Genomic DNA, 18,021 nt, shown 5'->3' with positions numbered 1-18,021 from the left:
CTTTGACATTGCCCAATGTTCGGGATTGTTTTCCGCAACCCATTTTGCTAGGTTCTCATTGAAGCGCACAAGTTTTTCAAATGCCTCATTGTAGTCTATTTCCAACCTAGCATACGCAATGCTGTCCAAAAGTAGCAAAGCATCTTCTTTCCCTTTCTTTCCTCGAATGTTTTGCTTATTGAAGAAGCTAGAAAAGTTTTCCTTAACATGGCGATAACAATATGCATGATTTCCTGTCCCAAACAACTCCGAAACACTACGCAAGATTCCCTGATGTCTATCTGATATAATAACAACTTCTTTACCATCTAATACCCCTTTAATTTATCCAAAAACCAATACCAGTCCTCATAATTTTCTGAACTTACCACACCAAGGGCTAGCGGGAACATTCCATCATCTGCATCATATGCAATGGCAGACAAAAGAGCTCCCTTATATGGACCGCTTAGGTGGCAAGAATCAATAGCCAATACAGGTCGACACCCCATGATGAACCCTTGAATTGAAAATGCATGGGCAATGAACAATTGCATGAAGTGACCTTCTTGGGAAGTGTACTCCGCAATTGTGCCCGGGTTTATTTCTCTTAGCCTATGGCATAACCAAGGGAGAAACGTGTAAGAGTCGCGTGGTACTCCATATATGCGCTCTTTTGCCTTCTCTTTAAGGTGCCATGCTTGGTTATATGTCAATTGAACCCCATGATCACGTTCAAAATCCTTACAAATTTGACGGGGAAGATAGTCTGGAGTGGTTCTAAACACATCTTCAACAACAACCGCACCTCTCTTTGAAGAAACCTTCACCTTAGATGAACACTCATCCTGAGCTATATGATTATGATTCACTTGGTAAGTATGAACTCGCAAGATGACATTTCCCTCGACAGCGTGAGCTGTTATCTTCCAAGGACAACCATCAACCGAACACTTGACAGACATATGCGTAGGGGAATTTTTCTTGTACTTGTATTCAAACCTCCCACCTAATGACATCTGGTAAATTGCATTGCGAAACTCCTCGGCATTTTTAAATGTATGTCCCGACCCTAATATTGCCTCACGAAAACGAATCGATTCCAAAGGGATGTACTCAGTATCTGCACAACGCGACGCAAAACCTCTTGATAGCATCATAGTTTGAGGAATTGGATCGCATGATGCATTAGAGGACGGGAACGTGATAGGTGGATCTCTGCATTGACATATATTAACATAATTAGACTACGTGATGCGTAAAATTGATATTCACAACATTTTAAATAAACATTGATGTTAAAGTCATTACCGAAATGGCAACTGTGAATTCGGGATATTTGCTTCAATGGCTTCCACAGAGGGTAAGTCTACTAGGTATACATTTGCAAAGTCATCACTGTGGGAAACCACGTTATCCAAATCATCCTCATCTTCTAAATCTTGGATGACTCTGGGATTGAACTTCAGCGTGTAGTGCATCTTCATCACGTCAAGGGAAATGTCGAATTTCTCTATGATTTTTTTGTGAATTCTTCAAATGCCATTCCTTTATATATGTGAATACCTTTGCTTCTTCCACCCAAGTATTCCATTGCCCATCATTTTTTTGACAAGTTTGCCACCCACGAAAATGTAACAATATATCCTATTACTTGCGTCCATTAACCTATACAAACATAGCACAAATATCATATTATAGACCAAACAATTATGTGTCTTATAGAAAATGGCCTTCATATTTTCTCATCTGCCCTTTTGCTTTGAACTTCACACTATTACTAGTCGCCATGTCCAGATTATCATGCATCATTTATGCATATACTTTTCCAAATGTTACTTCACTTATTCTATTTTAACTGGTTGGTCGACTCTTTCTCTGTTTTTGCAGATTGCTATGACCCTCTAGATCCAATAGGAACATCACAATTACTTTTCAGACTTATAAATGGACAGATCATGCCAATGTCATTAGTGTTTTGGCTCATACTTATAGACAACTTCAAATTTAACTTAATTTCAATTCGGTTCAATTGTATGCTGAAAATAATATTGAGTTGCATGCGTTTGATATTTAGCAATTGTGAATAGTAAACATGGAAAGAGGTATTTGGCCACTACAATGATTGTTGGAAACCATTCTGGATTTCAAGGACAAATCCCTTAATTGGTTTCTTATGTATTGACTCCCTTAATTTTGGATTTCAAAATTAGAATTAAGGCTCGTTAAACTGCCTTAGAATTAAGGCTCGCATTTATATTCATGTTAGCTACAGATTTCATGAAGTTCGAAATGATAATCTATCTACACATACTAGGTATCCCACAATATCTCATACTATAGGGTTCAAAGAACTTGGGTTTTTTTCGAAAATAGGTAACAGGCGAACTAGCATACTAAACTAGACTGCCACACGAGGAAGTAAATATAATGCTCAATGATATAATTTGAACGAAAGGACGAAAAATATGTTTGCAACAAGAAAATCTATTTGCATTTACTTATCATATATTAGAATAAAATTGCACCTATAAAACTAACTTTTCAATTCAATATGCAATGCTAAACCAAACAAAAATAAGTGAACCAAGTACAATGCAAGGAAAATCAAAATATTTTTTTATGTCGTCTTCATCATCACAATTATCATGAATGGCAATCGAGGGTTCTCATATTGATGGAGAAACAAGTGAATCATGGTGAGATCACAGTTTATAAAAAAGAAGTGATTTTTCCATGTCAAGGCTATCAATCATATAAATCGAACACAAACATAATCATCTAAACAAAAACTTTTTTGATACACAACATGCAGATGCAATTAGCCCATGAGGATCCTCACTATTTCAAACTGTAAGCCATGTCTTAAAAACGCCATAACCCACGCCATGTCTTACAGCCACTTACGGGGTTTAAGCTTTAAGCTTACAAAAAAATACTACTTTACCTGATGGTCAGAGAAGCTCCCTCCTCAATGCTCAGCACGGGACGACACCACGGTGGGGATTAATGGCACACTGAAATCGCCAGATAAATTAGGGCAATGTATTTGGGCTGAAATGAAATGGTCGGGATAGCCGAAATGAATCATAAACTGAAATTGCTGAACCTACTATCAACTACTTCGCCACGGAACCAAATCCGGTGGTGATCGTCGAGATCAATGGATTGACAGAGATGAAAAACTCCACCGTCTACACCTAAAATCGGATGGTCGGCAAACTCCAGATGAAGATGAAGAGATGATTAGGGCATTCTTTGGGCGGGAACGAGGGAGACACTCAGGAATGTGAAAACGCCTCTCAATTTTGGGGAAAACGATTTGCAAATCCAACGTGGATTTTGTTTTTTTTTTTACATTAGCCAGCCAAAGGGCATTTTCGGCTTATTATAAATTGTATAGCCTTCTTCTCAATTTTGAGACTTTGTCTGGGTGTTGGGCTTAATTCTGATACATCCATGGACCATTTGTTAATTTTTGGGCCTAGCTGGGCCCAAAACACAATTCTCCCTTAAATTAACCCCTAAATTTCAGATCTGTAAGCCACATTGGCTTGTCACGTTCCCCCATGAGGCCTGGGGTTCACAAATATACCTCATTTCCTATTTCATTGAATTTGGTGAGTTGTTTAACTACAAGTCTGTATAGGCACACATCTCCACAAACCACAGTGAGAACTTGCTATTTATTTATTTAATTTTCTTATATAAAGTACGGTCCAGAAGCTTTGAATATTTGGCATGTCCTTATTTGGTTGGTCTCATGGTTTTCAAAGCAAAATTGGTTATTTATTTATTTTTTATTTAATTTTTTTTTTGGGGTTAAATAAACACTTAAACTTGAAACAAATAATATAAAAAGGTATATTAATATATAATAGAATTTGAAAAGCAAACCAAATACAAAAAGGTGTTTTTCTTTTTTGATCTTCTTTTCTTCCACATTGCAAAAATAAATAAATAAATTTTGGCTGAATTCTAATTTTTAATATATCTTTTATTTATATTTTTATGACTAAATAAACATCTTCATCTCAATCTTTAGGTCATTTTGTGATTAGTTTTCGCATATTTAGAATCAAATAATTTACCTGTTAAAATTATTCAATACTATGACATCACTTTTTTTTTTCTTTAAAATTTATGAATATAAAAACTCAAGTACGAGGATATAATAATCATTCAAAAGGTTTAAAGTTTCATTAATATCAAATTTTGTTTTTAAGTCTTTCACCATTTTCTAAATTAAATTAATGGAAATATGATTCATATATATATGTGGACATAATTTATATATGTGGATGAAATTTAAACGACTATAAAAGGTTATTACACTAATTATATAAGATAAATGTACTAACTATACAAGATGTGTATAAGGGCTGCCTTTTGTATAGAAATTCAATCAATTTTGAATCACTCATTTTTTTTCTTGTCACCTAAGGACTGCACACCTCATGTCACATATTCCTTCATCGCACATTCATCACATTCATCTTATACTTTATTTAATTGACACATGACAATTCAAATACTTATCCTATTAATGCTGCTTAGGGAAAAAAAATTGTTTTTAAGTCTTTAACCTTCTTCCGAACCAAATCATTGAAGACATGGTTCACACATCTATGTGGACATATTATTTATGCATTTGTATGAAATTTATACCACTATATAAAAATGTTATATTAATTATATAAGGAAAACATACTAGTTGTACAAAAGGTATACAAGGTTGCCTTTTGCGCAAAATTTCAATCAATTTTGAAGCACTCCTTTTATTTTTCTTGTTATCCAAGGATTGCACTCTCATGTCACACATTCCTTTATCACACATTTATCTCATGCATTTTAGTTAATTGATATATGTCAATTCAAAGACTTACCCCACTAATAATATTTGGGAAAAAAATTTGTTTTCACTATTTTCTGAAATAAACCATTGCAGACATGATTTACACATCTATGTGAACATATTATTTATGCATGTGTATAGAATTTACATTACTATATAGAAGTGTTACACTAATTATATAAGAAAAATGTACTAATTATACAAATGATGTACAAGATTGCCTTTTGTACATATGCATATGTGTACGGAATTTGCACTATCGTATAAGGGTGTTATACCAACTATACAAGGAAAATGTATTAACTGTACAAGTGGTGTACATGGCTGCCTCTTGTGTAGGATTTCAATAAATTTTAAAATACTCTTTTTATTTTTATTATCATCTAAGAACTGCGAACTCTCATGTCACACATTCCTTTGTCATACACTCATGTCATGCACTTTATTTAACTCATACATGACAATTCAAATATTTCACTAGTGATAGTTGAAGAAAAAAAAGTTTGTTTTAAACTATTTCTAACCCATTTGTGAATTTTTTGAAAGTGTTAGAAGTGATTTTTAATACTAAGATTTTTTTTAATTAATACAAAAATTAAGTATTATATAAAATTTTAAAAATTATTGCTAAGAAGAATATGTTTTAAAAATAATTTTTATATCTAATACTTTATTTTTAATCATTCTACATGTTATATAATTATTTTTAAAAATAATTTAAAAAAAATAAATGAAAACAATTGAAAATAACTAAAATATGTTTTATAAAAATATCATGGTTTTTTTTAATAACGTAAAACATGAAAGAGTTTTTTTTTGGCTAAACGTATTTTTTTGTTTTTTTGTTTTGTTTTTATTATGAAGAAACAAAAAGTTTTCAAAAACCGGTGTCAAATCAACCCTTTATTACCAATAATTTTGTATGTTGATTACATTATTCATACTTGATCACATTTTTTATACCTAATATTTTTTTTTATATCATTATTATACTTTTTTTTTTCTTTTTTGTATTTGAGGTCATATTCCTTTTTTTTTTAATTAATTATAAGATAAAAAAAATAATTATACCATTTAATTACTAGAAAGGTCAATAGCAATATATTATAAAATATTAATAAAATTAAAATTATTAAATATTTTAATATTAATATAAACTAAAAATATACTACATAACCCACGAAAACCATGGACACAATCGCAGTCATTTCACCCTTTTTCTAATTACATGCTTAGCCTCGGCTAATACTTTATTTGATTCTTTTCCAAGTAATAGAGAGACAAACAAATCTTTTTAGGCCCATTGCCAATGACTTTTAATTTCATTGTGGCTGAAATTCCACAATGAAGAAAAGTTGTTCAAAGAGTAAACCATCTATGTTAATACTTTTTATTTTTTCTTTTATTCTTTTATCTTTAAATCATACGTACTTCGGTGTTGAGCTTTTATTTTCTTTCCAGGAAAATATTAAGGAAAAAAAAAATGCTAAGGAAAATAGTTTTCTTATATTTGGTTTCACTATAGAATATACGAAAGAAAATGAAATATAATTAAAATTATTTCAAAATTTATGCATTTTAAAATTATTTAATCATGGAGGAAAATAAGTGAAATAAGTTTGAAGAAATATGTAAAAATAATTTATTGACTTTGAACCTATTTTTTATTTTCCTTCATTTTTTCTTTCCTTCTACTTTCCTCTCTATTTTCTTTTTCTCATATTTTCCCTTAAATTTGTTGGAATTAAACATAACCTTAGAAAAATGATTTTCTTTTATTTAGTTATCTGATAGCAAAAACTAAAAAAACTTAAGTATAATGAAAATTAATTAAAAATTTATGTATTTTTTAAATTATTTAATCTTCATATAAAAAAATTAAAATAAGTAAAATGAGTTTGAAGTAGTAATTAAAAATAATTTATTAACTTTAAATTTATTTTTTATTTTTTATTTTCCTTCACTTCTTCTTTTCATTATCTTTTTCTCTTTTTTTTTTCTTTCCCTAACATTTTCCCTTAATTTTTCCTTGAACCAAACGTAATCTTAAATTATGTTTGATTTCTAGAAAATACTAATAAAAGAAAAAAATATTAAGAAAAATAATTTTCTTATATTTGATTGTCCTATAGAAAATATCAAAAATTCAAATATAATTATGATTAATTAGAAATTTATATATTTTAAAATTATTTAGGTTATGTTTGGTTCGTAGAAAATACCAAGGAAGGAAAAAAAATGTAAACAAATTATTTTTTCATGTTTGGTTGTCCTATGAAAAATATAAAAGAAAGTTAAATATAATTAAAATTAGTTAAAAACTTATATATTTTTAAATTATTTAATCTTTATATCAATGAATTAAAATAAGTAAAATGAGTTTGAAATAAAAAATAAAAATAATTTATCGACTTTTAATCTATTTTTTATTTTATTTTATTTTTTCTTTTCTTCTATTTTTCCTTTATATTTTATTTCCCTTGTATTTTTCCTCAATTTTTTTGGGAATTAAACATAGTCTAATCTTCATATCAAAGAGTTAAATAAGTAAAATGAGTTTGAAATAACATATAAAAGTAATTTATTGACTTTAAATCTATTTTTTATTTTTCTTTACTTTGATTGTTTTTCTTTTTTTTACTTTTCCTTTTATTTTCTTTCCCTTATTTTCCTCAAATTTTCTAGGACCAAACATAACCTTCGTATTTTGTGGAAATTTTAGGGAAAAGGTGTATGATAGAAGTATTTCTTGCTTGGTTTTACCATAAAAAATACAAAAAAAAGTGGAATATAGGTAAAATTAATGAGAAAGTCATATATTTTTAAATTATTTAATCTTTATATAAAAGGGTTAAATAAGTGAAATGAATATAAAATAAATAATAAAAATAATTTATTAATTTAAACCTATTTTTCATTTTCTTTCACTTTTTCTTCCTTTTCTATACTTTTTCTCACCCTCTCTTTCCCTCACATTTTCCCTAAAACTTTCAGTTTCCAACTGAAAGTCAATGAGAAAGCACAGTAGCAACCAACTCAACATCATGCATATTAGATGGAGTTTGGGTTCCACTTTCTTCACGGATTTCATTTTCTTCTCTTGAATTGCTCTCAAAATTAATTAAAAAAAAAATCCAACTTATTAAAAAAAATAAAATAAATGAAAGTAAAGAGGAAAAACTCTCCTGGGTGTTTGGTCCCAACCGGCTTCCCAATGATATTCAATGGGCTTCGTCAAAATATTGAGCTCATCATCAAGAGTGCCTTTCCTCCTCCAAAGTTGCAGGGAGAAGCATACAAGACTCAAACCATTCAGCTTCTGTCCATGTCCAATATTGGGTTGCACCAGCAGTATAATACAGGTGAGAATATGATAAGTTGTATGAGCTTTTTGCAAGATTTTATGAAAGAAAATGGTGCTCAAATTCATGTTTTTTGATGACCCAGATGGTTTATATAGTTTATTGAGCAATGGGTTGTTTTGAGTTGGCATGCTGTTTGTGGAAATTCCGAAGTGTATATAGTGTTCATCTTTTATATAGTGCCCTTTCTCCCCCATGGTTGAAAGGAGACTGTAGAGTCTAACTTAAGCCTCTCTCGACACTGATTGGGTTGAACCAAAACTATAATAAAGGTAACGACAAGACATATGAACTGCACTTGTTCTACTAAGGTTGGTCTTGCTTTTGACTAGATTGGAACTGAACAAACTCTTGCAATACGTGTCACTTCTAGGACCAGGGTTGGGTCTTACTTCTGGTTTTGATGATTTAAGTAAAAAGAAGGAAGACACAACTCGCTGGGTCTCTTTTGGTTGATTGATGAAGGAGAATGTGTTCAAAGTCTTCTATTTGTTATGACCTAGATGGTATAGCTTCTTGAATCACTCACTGGATTGGAGAGGATTGTTTCTGGTTTATATTGCTAGTAAATCTGCCTTTTTGACAATCTTTGAACTGGAAAAAACCTCTTGCACTTGATGTCAATTGTACAACAATTCTGCAACACTTTACAAGTTCTACCTACTCATTTTTGTATTTTTTATTTATAAAAAGACACCCCCCTTTTCTTCTATTTTGTTGGAAAGAAAATGTGTTGAAAATCATATTTATTGATGACCCAGATAGTAAATATAGTTCATCAAGAGAACTGCTGGGTTGGTCAGATTTGTACAGCCAATAAATCTCTCGCTATCCACTTGTGGGATTTGCAAGAATGTACTAGCTTTAGCTTCCACAATTGCAGGTTTCCACCAACTGAAAACAACAAGGATAGAGCTAGTTGCTTCTTTTTTGTTAGATTGATGAAAGAAAATGTGTTCAAAATCATATTCATCGATGACTAAGGTGGTACATTTTCTTGAATGAATCACTGGTGTCTTGCAACTGAAACTGAATGGCCTTTTAATCAAATAAAAAGGGAATTTTTTACATTACCAACTGCTTTTGTATTACAACCTTATTCAACTTTTGAAATTCCAGATTATTAGAGCGCTTTTCAACTTGTCATGTGTTGGTTTCACTTGATAAGTTCATAATATGAAGATTGTTATTTTTGTTTGATTGAATGGTGATGGAGATTCTATGATGAACCTCCCAAGAACTTATTGTGGTGATCCCTCTACAATGAGGTTATAGAGTCTGGAAGCATATGAACTGAGATTATTTCCCTTATCATGTTTCTATTACAGGATTATGGATAATAATATGGAAGAGAGGCGTCTGAGTTCAGAAGCTGATAGTACAAGTAATCTGAAAGGGAGGATTTGGGATGAATCAAAGAAGATGTGGAGGGTTGCATTTCCTGCAATATTAACTAGAGTGACAAGCTATGGCATGCTGGTTGTGACACAGTCATTTGTTGGTCACATTAGTCTAGATCTCTCTGGATATGCACTTACGCTAAACGTCATTATACGTTTTGTAAATGGGATAGTGGTAAGCACTTACTTGTATTATATATTCCTTCTATTTTTTGACATGGAATGAAATGATATTAATGGCAGAAAAACGCCCTCTACAGTTTGTTGTCACCATCTTATCAACTGGCCGGATTCTCAATTGACTTTAAATTGTTAGTTCACTTTTTGAAGTAAAAGAATTCAAAACAGAAAATGCACAGAAAAAACAAGAAGTGGTGCTGTGCATATTTGCTTTGTTTTCTGAGGTGTGATATTTAAGTATATTAACCTTTTGTACATTCATGGTTAGTTGCTGGAACTCATTTTTAAAGCAAATGTTATTAAATTCGACTAAGGAAAGGAATGACTGGAAACATTTCATTTGAGGGTCTAAGATATGGGCTTTTTCAGTAGTCTTTGTAAAGTCAATGCACTTCATTTTAAAGCTTTTAACTTTGTAAACTATTGTTGTTAAATTTTAGGATCAATTTTGTTAGAGTAATTGCTGTATTATGTCAGAGTTGTTATCATACTCTTGTTTTTGGACTCACGTAAATGAATACATAGAAAAACTTAAACCTTTTCCAGATTCCTTCTTCCTCCTGATCCTGAATATCACAAGTTTGTAGCTCTGACTGACATCATGACCAAATCTTGAACTCCCCATTTCACTGGTTTTCATCTCACCCTTTTTCAATGTTCTACTTAATTCCTGCCAAGATGAAGGAAAGTTACATGAAACAGCTCTTTGCAAGTCAATCCTAGCGGCCATATGTCATATATGATAAAATCGACACAGTTTTGGGGGTTGGACCTAAGAATTCAACCATTGTTTCTAGTTCCTATTTTACCATGACCACCACCACCTACATTTAACTACCATTGTTACTAGCATTTCTTGCATCACAATCAGCATACCACTATCACCAGTATTATTCCTATGGTCAAGATCACCATCTTGTCTCACACGGTGATAAGTCTTGGCATATGCAGATTAGGACAATCTTGTCTTATGGATTGCTGCATGTGACTATTGGTAGGTGATGGTAAGTATTGGCTACACACCTATCTTTGAGGTTGGATTACTATGTACTGGGTCTTGTCCTGTTACTAACAACCTCTGCTTTTCAATGTTTCTAGCATGCCTATGTGACTACCAATTCTCATTAACCAAAAAAGGGGAAACTCAGCCTAAATGCTATAACTTGTAGAATTGTTGGAATAGAAATTTTATTTATTTATTTCAGAAGGGACAGGCCCTTGAATTTGTGGAAACTATGCATATTGAATTGATAAAATTATCTTTATTTGCAATAAATATTATCCCCATTGAGAAATGAATTCTGATGTTAGTCTATCTTCTAAAATAACTTGTCATAAACGGACAATTAATTAGCTCTTACATACAAATCATGATAGAACTCCTTTCTTCTATGTTTTTCTATTGCAGATGGGCATGTCTAGTGCAACTGAAACTCTCTGTGGGCAAGCGTTTGGAGCAAAGCAATACCATATGATGGGTATATACTTGCAACGATCATGGATTGTTGATCTTGTTGTTGCCACAATTTTATCCCCTATCATAATTTTTGCGACCCCCCTATTCAAATTACTTGGCCAGGAAGATGACATAGCAATAGCTGCTGGAAATTTCTCTCTCTGGCTCCTTCCCATTCTCTACTACTTTGTTTTTAGCATGACCATCCAGATGTATCTACAAGCTCAACTCAAGAACATGATTATTGGATGGTTGTCTGCTTCCTCATTTGTGCTTCATGTGTTGTTGTCCTGGATCTTTGTGATCAAACTGAACTTAGGGATTCCTGGAGCAATGGGTGCATTGATCATATCCAGTTGGTCAATGATCATTGGACAGTTTATATACATCTTCGGAGGTTGGTGCCCTCAAACATGGAGTGGGTTCAGCAAAGCTGCCTTCAGTGACATACTGCCTGTAGTAAAGCTCTCAATTTCTTCCGGTTTTATGCTTTGGTAACTCCTGATCAACAATTTTTTAGTTTACTTAATTGCTATGTTTTTCCTCTCTTCCAATTTATATGCTTTGCTTCTCATGAAGATGTCATTTTTAAGAAAATAAATTTGTCTAATAGCCATTTCAATTGAATCCTAAAAACTAAGGATATAAAATTTCAAAGGAGAAAAAAGATATATTGGAAATTCTTTTAAAAAAATAGATATCAAGGATGGAAAGGAAGATCTTCATATTCGTGCCAAGGCATGGTAGAAAAACATATATTTTGGTTATGTTTCATATTGGCTTCCACCTTTTTGGAATAAACATTTTCAATAACCTAGGTCTGTAAGCTAGGTTAAATAAGAGGAATTAGATCTTGAACTTGTTAGGGTTGTGGGTTTCACCTAGATGTTCCTATAACTTAGGGTGCTAAAGACCAATAGAGAGCTCATCTATGATATCTAGATCCTTCAATTTCACTTAATGTACACCTATCAACATGACATGATGTGACATAGATGTAGGTATCAGATCTTTGTTGGATATCTGTATTTTAATTTAGGTGTGACAGTTTGATTTTTTAATTAATGTCTTTTTATTCTTTCAATTTTCTTAGTAATAATTATATTATATATATAAAAAGATTTAGCTAAAAAGTAAATTTTGGTAAGAACATTTAGGGATAAGCGGAAAAGAAAAAGGATTAGAGGGAAAATATGAAAATTTTAAAATGGATATCTTCAATTCTATTTTTTTAATTGATTTTTTTTTTTATTATGTCGTGCCCCGATACCCATTCCCATTTTTTGGATCCTTTTAGCCGAGTCCCTGTATCCTAAAATTTGAATGGTGAAGGATTGAATACTTATACGTAGACCCTCATCCGACACTCATAACTGAACCCATGCAAGATAGAAGCCCATTTCCAAAAGCATATAACACAATTAATCATTCATCCCTAGCTAGTGCCAAGGATTCCCATGATGACTCAAGGACTGGGGGCAGTAGGGATTGTGGCTATAGAAGGAGCCTTATTCACAACATATATGGGAGGGAAACTTTGAACCAGGACACAAAGACCAAAACTAGTTCTTTTTCATCCTAGAGCCTAGTTTTAATTCTGAAGCAAATCTAAAAACTACGCACACATGTAGGAAAGCAACATACACAAGAAGTTGGCTGTTTGGGATCCAGAAGATGAAACTTCGGTGAGGGAGAAATGTTGGTGAGGGGAGGTCGGTGTTGGTTTGTAGTGGACTCAAAGTCCTTCGATCTTTTGGTAGAAGTGGTGGGGGGAAGTTGAGAAGGATTATTGAGGAAAGTGGGAGAGGTTTTTCAACTTAGATTAGGTTTGGGGATTTGAGCTTATGCTGCTTGTTGGAAGGGGTGGAGACTTGCTGCAAAGATGAAGACTTGGTGAGGTGGAGTAAAGCATGGGGGGAGGGCGGGAGGAAGTTGAAGTTGGAGCATCGGTTGAATGGGGCAGGGAGGTATTTATTTTGTTCGGTGGTGACTGAGGAGGTGAAGAGGTTTTCGTTGATCTTTCTTGAAGGGAGGGGCTTCCATAGGGGGTGGGCAGTTTCGACAGAGAAGCTTCGTAGTCTAGGAGTCATCCCCTCAGTAGAGATTAGGGGAGTGGTTTCCCCTGTAAAGGCAAGGAGAACTCAAAAGGAGGGGACTGTTAGTGGAACTTATGCAGAGGTGGTTAGGAAGGATCTGGGCATGGTTGGGGAAGCCTTTTGGCTACAATTGGGGGAGAATGAGGTGAAAAGTAGGGAGAAGTAGTTGGGAAGTTATTTTTGGTAGGGTGATTTGGAGAGGATTCAGGCCCATTTCTAGATTTATGTTCATTGGAAAATGTGGTGACAAACCTTTGGTCTTTAAAAGGAGGGGTGAAGATCTCAGTCTTCGGGGGATCCTTGCTTTTGTTTGACTTTGAAGAGATCTCTTAGACGGAGTGGGTGCTTCCAAGAGGATCTACAAAACTCAAGGAGTTATATCGTTTCTATTTATGTATGTCCATATTGGATGACAGGTGTTGGATGAATGTAGCTTTTGCTCCAAAGATTGCTTTATTTTTCTTCCAATAGAATGATTACCCTTATCATCTTTTCTCCAACCATAACAATTTTGAAGCCAAAGTTCCCTTCATAAATAAACCTCCAGCTTGATTGGTAGCAAGTAGCAAGGCTAATACAGTAATACTAATGATTCCTCTTCATTCCAGTAGTTTCGGCAAAGTTCCATTTTTTTTTTGGATATTTTGTATGTCCAAGGCCAGTGGGCAGATTTCAATTGATTTTTCTTGTTTCTTTCTTCATCTCTTATTCCATTTGGCTGAGATTATTTTCTTCCACTATTACTTCCTCAGTGATATCAAATGATATGCTTAGAATCCTGGTATTACCCTTTTTGGTTTTCAGTAGGAAAAGCAGTTGTATATTTTAGAAATGCACTTTCTTTACCACTTCGTGGGTGGTTTGCACCCATTGAAATGCTGGAATTTTTTTAGTAATATGCATGCCGTGAAGAGTTATGAGATTGGGTATCCATCTTGAGCTCTGTTTGGCTGGTTCCTCTCTATGCTAATGGAAGATTAGGTTGCATTTTGTGAGGAATGAGGCTACAGATAGAAAACCGGTATTCAAGTGGATCCCTTCTCCCATAGGAAGGATAAAACGTAGCAATCTTGTTGAGATGGGGAACGAGAGCATCCTAAGATATCATAGAGGGACATATACGACATTGTTTAATAAGGAAACCCACTAGCCCTTCTCAGGAGGATCAGAGACAAACCATGAATGCATAACTCCTCCAAGAACTGTTTATTGGGTCAACCAAGGACTCAAATCAGGGACATCATATGCTTGCGCAAAAGTGCATATGATCCTCTTGAAGGTCTGAGAGAAGCTTAAGCTAGATGGTTTAAGTCTTTATATTATTACGGCGAGGTTTCAGAAACTAGATAATGTTGGCTTTATCTCCCAGGAAGTCATAGAACTTTCCATTAGCCTTGAGGTGATGTATCAATGGAAATCGGTTGCTGGATCAAGGTACAACCTTTTTGGGTAAGAGAGGAACTTGAAATTTAGTGTTCCACTTTCAGATCATCAAAAATTTATGATGATAGAGCTTATCATGATTTAGGTAAATGATTGAAGTCAATATGCTAAGATGTTTACTGTTAAATACATCATTTATAAAGGTCTTGACATTTACTTAAGACATTACAAGATATGACACCATCAAAATTTTTGTACCAGTGCCTGGAGACTATGTAAAAACATGTAGACTTAAGTCCGCAATCATATTAGTAGAAATCTTAACAAAATGACAAAAATTTTCATACCAGTCAATATTTTCTTCCTGTTAATTAAGATTTCATACCATCATCCATAGCTTTCTCCATGCTCTTTTCCCTAGTTTCAATTTGCAGGGCTTCCTTGTACGGTGCTGCTCAGCATTGTCAATTAGCAAAAGATAATGTAAAAAAGCTGAAAATCAGGCCCGGTTTCGCTAACTTTTGACGATCTTCTTATAGTGAGGAATCTGAGATTCTACCTCTAAATTCTCCGTCTTAAGGTTTTTGGACATCCCCACTAGATATCTCGCCAGGTCTTTACAAATTCAACATTTTTTATTGTGGTCTTGTTGTTCTGTTCGGTCTTTATACATGGAAGATTCATTGAATATCACATCATTCTAATGATTTTTCAATTTTCAGCATTCCAAAACCCATAACCAAAACAGCATCAAATTCCATATTCAATAAAAAGACACATTTGAGACTTAGGATCATGCTTATTCCTATCCTTAGAATCGGTGTAAAGATGAGAGAGAACCAAAAATTTTCAAAATGTCTTAAAGTTTGCCTTGTTGCCAGTCCATGCATCCTCTGGTGTCCAAAGGAACCAAAAACCCTACACGGATCAAATAAGTTGCATTACTCATAGCCTATACCTAGAATTGTTTAGGTAATTTAGCATGAATCCCTGTAGTCTTTCCATGTCCAGAATAGTTCTATTCATGCATTCAACAACATCATTTTGTTGCCATGTTGCAAGATCGTAGTCTTTAGAAGCACCATTACAGTACTCACATCTATACACGCCTTGCACATCAAAGTGCACATTCTTAATACATGTACATATAGTAGACACTTTGCTTTGGTTTTGAAATTGAGGATTTATTTCAAATTTATGTCTTATTCAACTTAAATGATTCCTATGTTGTTGGTTTCCTTTTCGAATAAGGATTCATTAGAAAATTTTAAATCTAAATTTACTTGAGAAAATGATTAAAAAAAAAAAGAGAAAGAATACATCTCAATTATTTTATGTTTTTATTGCTGTAAGTTTGTGGGTTTTCGATAAATTTAGTTCAGTCAAATTACATAAATTCATATAGTGTCAAACCCATATCCTGACATCTTAAGCTTTTAGGAAAGTTGGTATCTTAACATTTGTCAAAGAATAAAGAAATTGAAAATCATCTCTGGTGCTAATGATTATCTCATTCTTAATACATGTGCATTTATGACAATTATCTCATCCTAATTATTTCTTTTTTTCTTCCTAATCTTTAATAGCTTAGAGTTATGGTACAATGCTATCATACTCTTATTGGCTGGATATTTGAAAAATGCATCGGTTGCCATATCTGCCTTCTCTATCTGGTGAGATTTTATCCAAACCTTTCTTTTGTGTGTGCGTGTAGGCACATTTGTATCTCACTTTACTAGGCAAATTGCTGGTAATGACATTGCAGTCTCAATATTAATGCATGGGAGTTTATGATACCACTTGGCTTCCTCTCTGGCTCCTGGTATGGCTTCTATTACTAGAACCAGTTGCCTTATTCAACCCTATAATGGACTCTTTTACTTCGTTAAATAGAACTCTTTTATATTTTTATCTATGTAGCGTGCGGGTATCAAATGAGCTGGGAGAGGAAATGCCAAAGCTGCAAAATTCTCTATAAAAGTCGTCCTAAGTACTTCAATTTGTATTGGAGTGTTCTTCTGGATTTTGTGTTTAGTCTTTGGTCATGATATTGCATACTTATTTACAAGTGATCAGGAAGTAGTAGAAATGGTTTCAAGTCTCTCTGTGCTTTTCGCATTTTCAATCTTTCTTAATAGTGTTCAGCCAGTACTCACAGGCAAGTACTTTTAGTTACTTTTCGGACATTAATTGTACAGAGTATAAGAATTTCAGCTTGTTTCGATAATAGAAAACATATACATGTATCAATATCTTCTCTCTTTTCAATCTTTCTATTCTTCTTAGCAGGTGTGGCTATAGGTGGTGGTTGGCAAGCAGTGGTTGCAATTGTCAATGTTGGTTGCTACTATGTCATTGGGATTCCATTAGGAGTTTTGCTTGCTTATGTAGCTGATCTTTCAGTTCGGGTACGATGTTGCATCCTTGAGTCTTTTTTTTTTTAATTAAACACAACATTTTTTAATATGTTTTTGAGACAACAATGGTTGAAAAACCATTTCCAAATCCATGCGATCGTTTTGATAGATGTGACTCAAATAGTATGAACAAAACAAATGCGCTTCTAGATTCTGAATTTGCTGTGTCTTCGGGGATTTCTTCTTTGATTTTACAGGGTATGTGGATTGGAATGCTGTGTGGAGTAGGAGCACAAACACTTGTGCTCATGTATATGACATGGAGAACTGACTGGGATGACCAAGTAGACACAAGAACAAATATGAAATCGTCGAGTTTGCTATTATAGAACAACTAGTACATTGATGATATTATCTGCCTAAGCAACTTATATGAAACATGAAAGAACTTGATATTGGTAATAATTAAAGAGCCATAAACTGTTTAATAACACATTGGGATTTCTTTTTATAGGTTAAGAAGGCATCAGATCGTTTGAATAAGTGGTCGTTGCAGTCTCCAGAGGAGTCTAACCAGAGCACTTTTCAAGCTTGAGGATAATGAACAATATCACTATTCTCGGCTTTGAATATGGAGGAAGAAATGGATTTATGAGAAGAACATTTGCTAGAATTTAGAATATTGATCAAATAAAAAGCCAGCTTGAGTCTGATTAAAACGCTTTTAAAAATAGCTTTACCCACTTTCCTCACGCCTTCAGTAGAAAACAAGCTTTTTATTGATTTATGCTTTGATGGGAACATGTAGGAATCAATTCCTTTTGGAGGTATGCTAGCTCTCTTACATTGAAGCTACATGTCAGTCCGCGCTTAATCCCAACATTAGAAGGTTGCGAGGAACTACCATCTTTCTGATGCTCTTGTCTACCTCCTTAAACAATTCGACGACTTTC

The 18,021-nt window shown here is 33.4% G+C and overlaps 1 protein-coding gene across 1 annotated transcript; it reads left to right on the top strand.

Annotated features, from left to right (window-relative positions):
• Positions 1 to 8,112: 8,112 nt before the first annotated feature.
• Positions 8,113 to 17,727, top strand: LOC117921026 (protein DETOXIFICATION 24-like). The gene is given in 10 exon segments (XM_034838778.1): positions 8,113 to 8,196; positions 9,525 to 9,771; positions 11,185 to 11,726; positions 16,298 to 16,384; positions 16,477 to 16,533; positions 16,632 to 16,648; positions 16,651 to 16,869; positions 17,001 to 17,119; positions 17,326 to 17,412; positions 17,583 to 17,727. Coding segments are annotated over 9 exon segments (1,452 nt in total). The 5' UTR covers positions 8,113 to 8,196; positions 9,525 to 9,528; the 3' UTR covers positions 17,664 to 17,727.
• Positions 17,728 to 18,021: the final 294 nt, after the last annotated feature.

This window comes from Vitis riparia, chromosome 8, assembly GCF_004353265.1.
Source record: "Vitis riparia cultivar Riparia Gloire de Montpellier isolate 1030 chromosome 8, EGFV_Vit.rip_1.0, whole genome shotgun sequence".
Lineage (NCBI taxonomy): Eukaryota > Viridiplantae > Streptophyta > Magnoliopsida > Vitales > Vitaceae > Vitis > Vitis riparia.
This window is presented reverse-complemented; position numbering and strand designations above follow the sequence as displayed.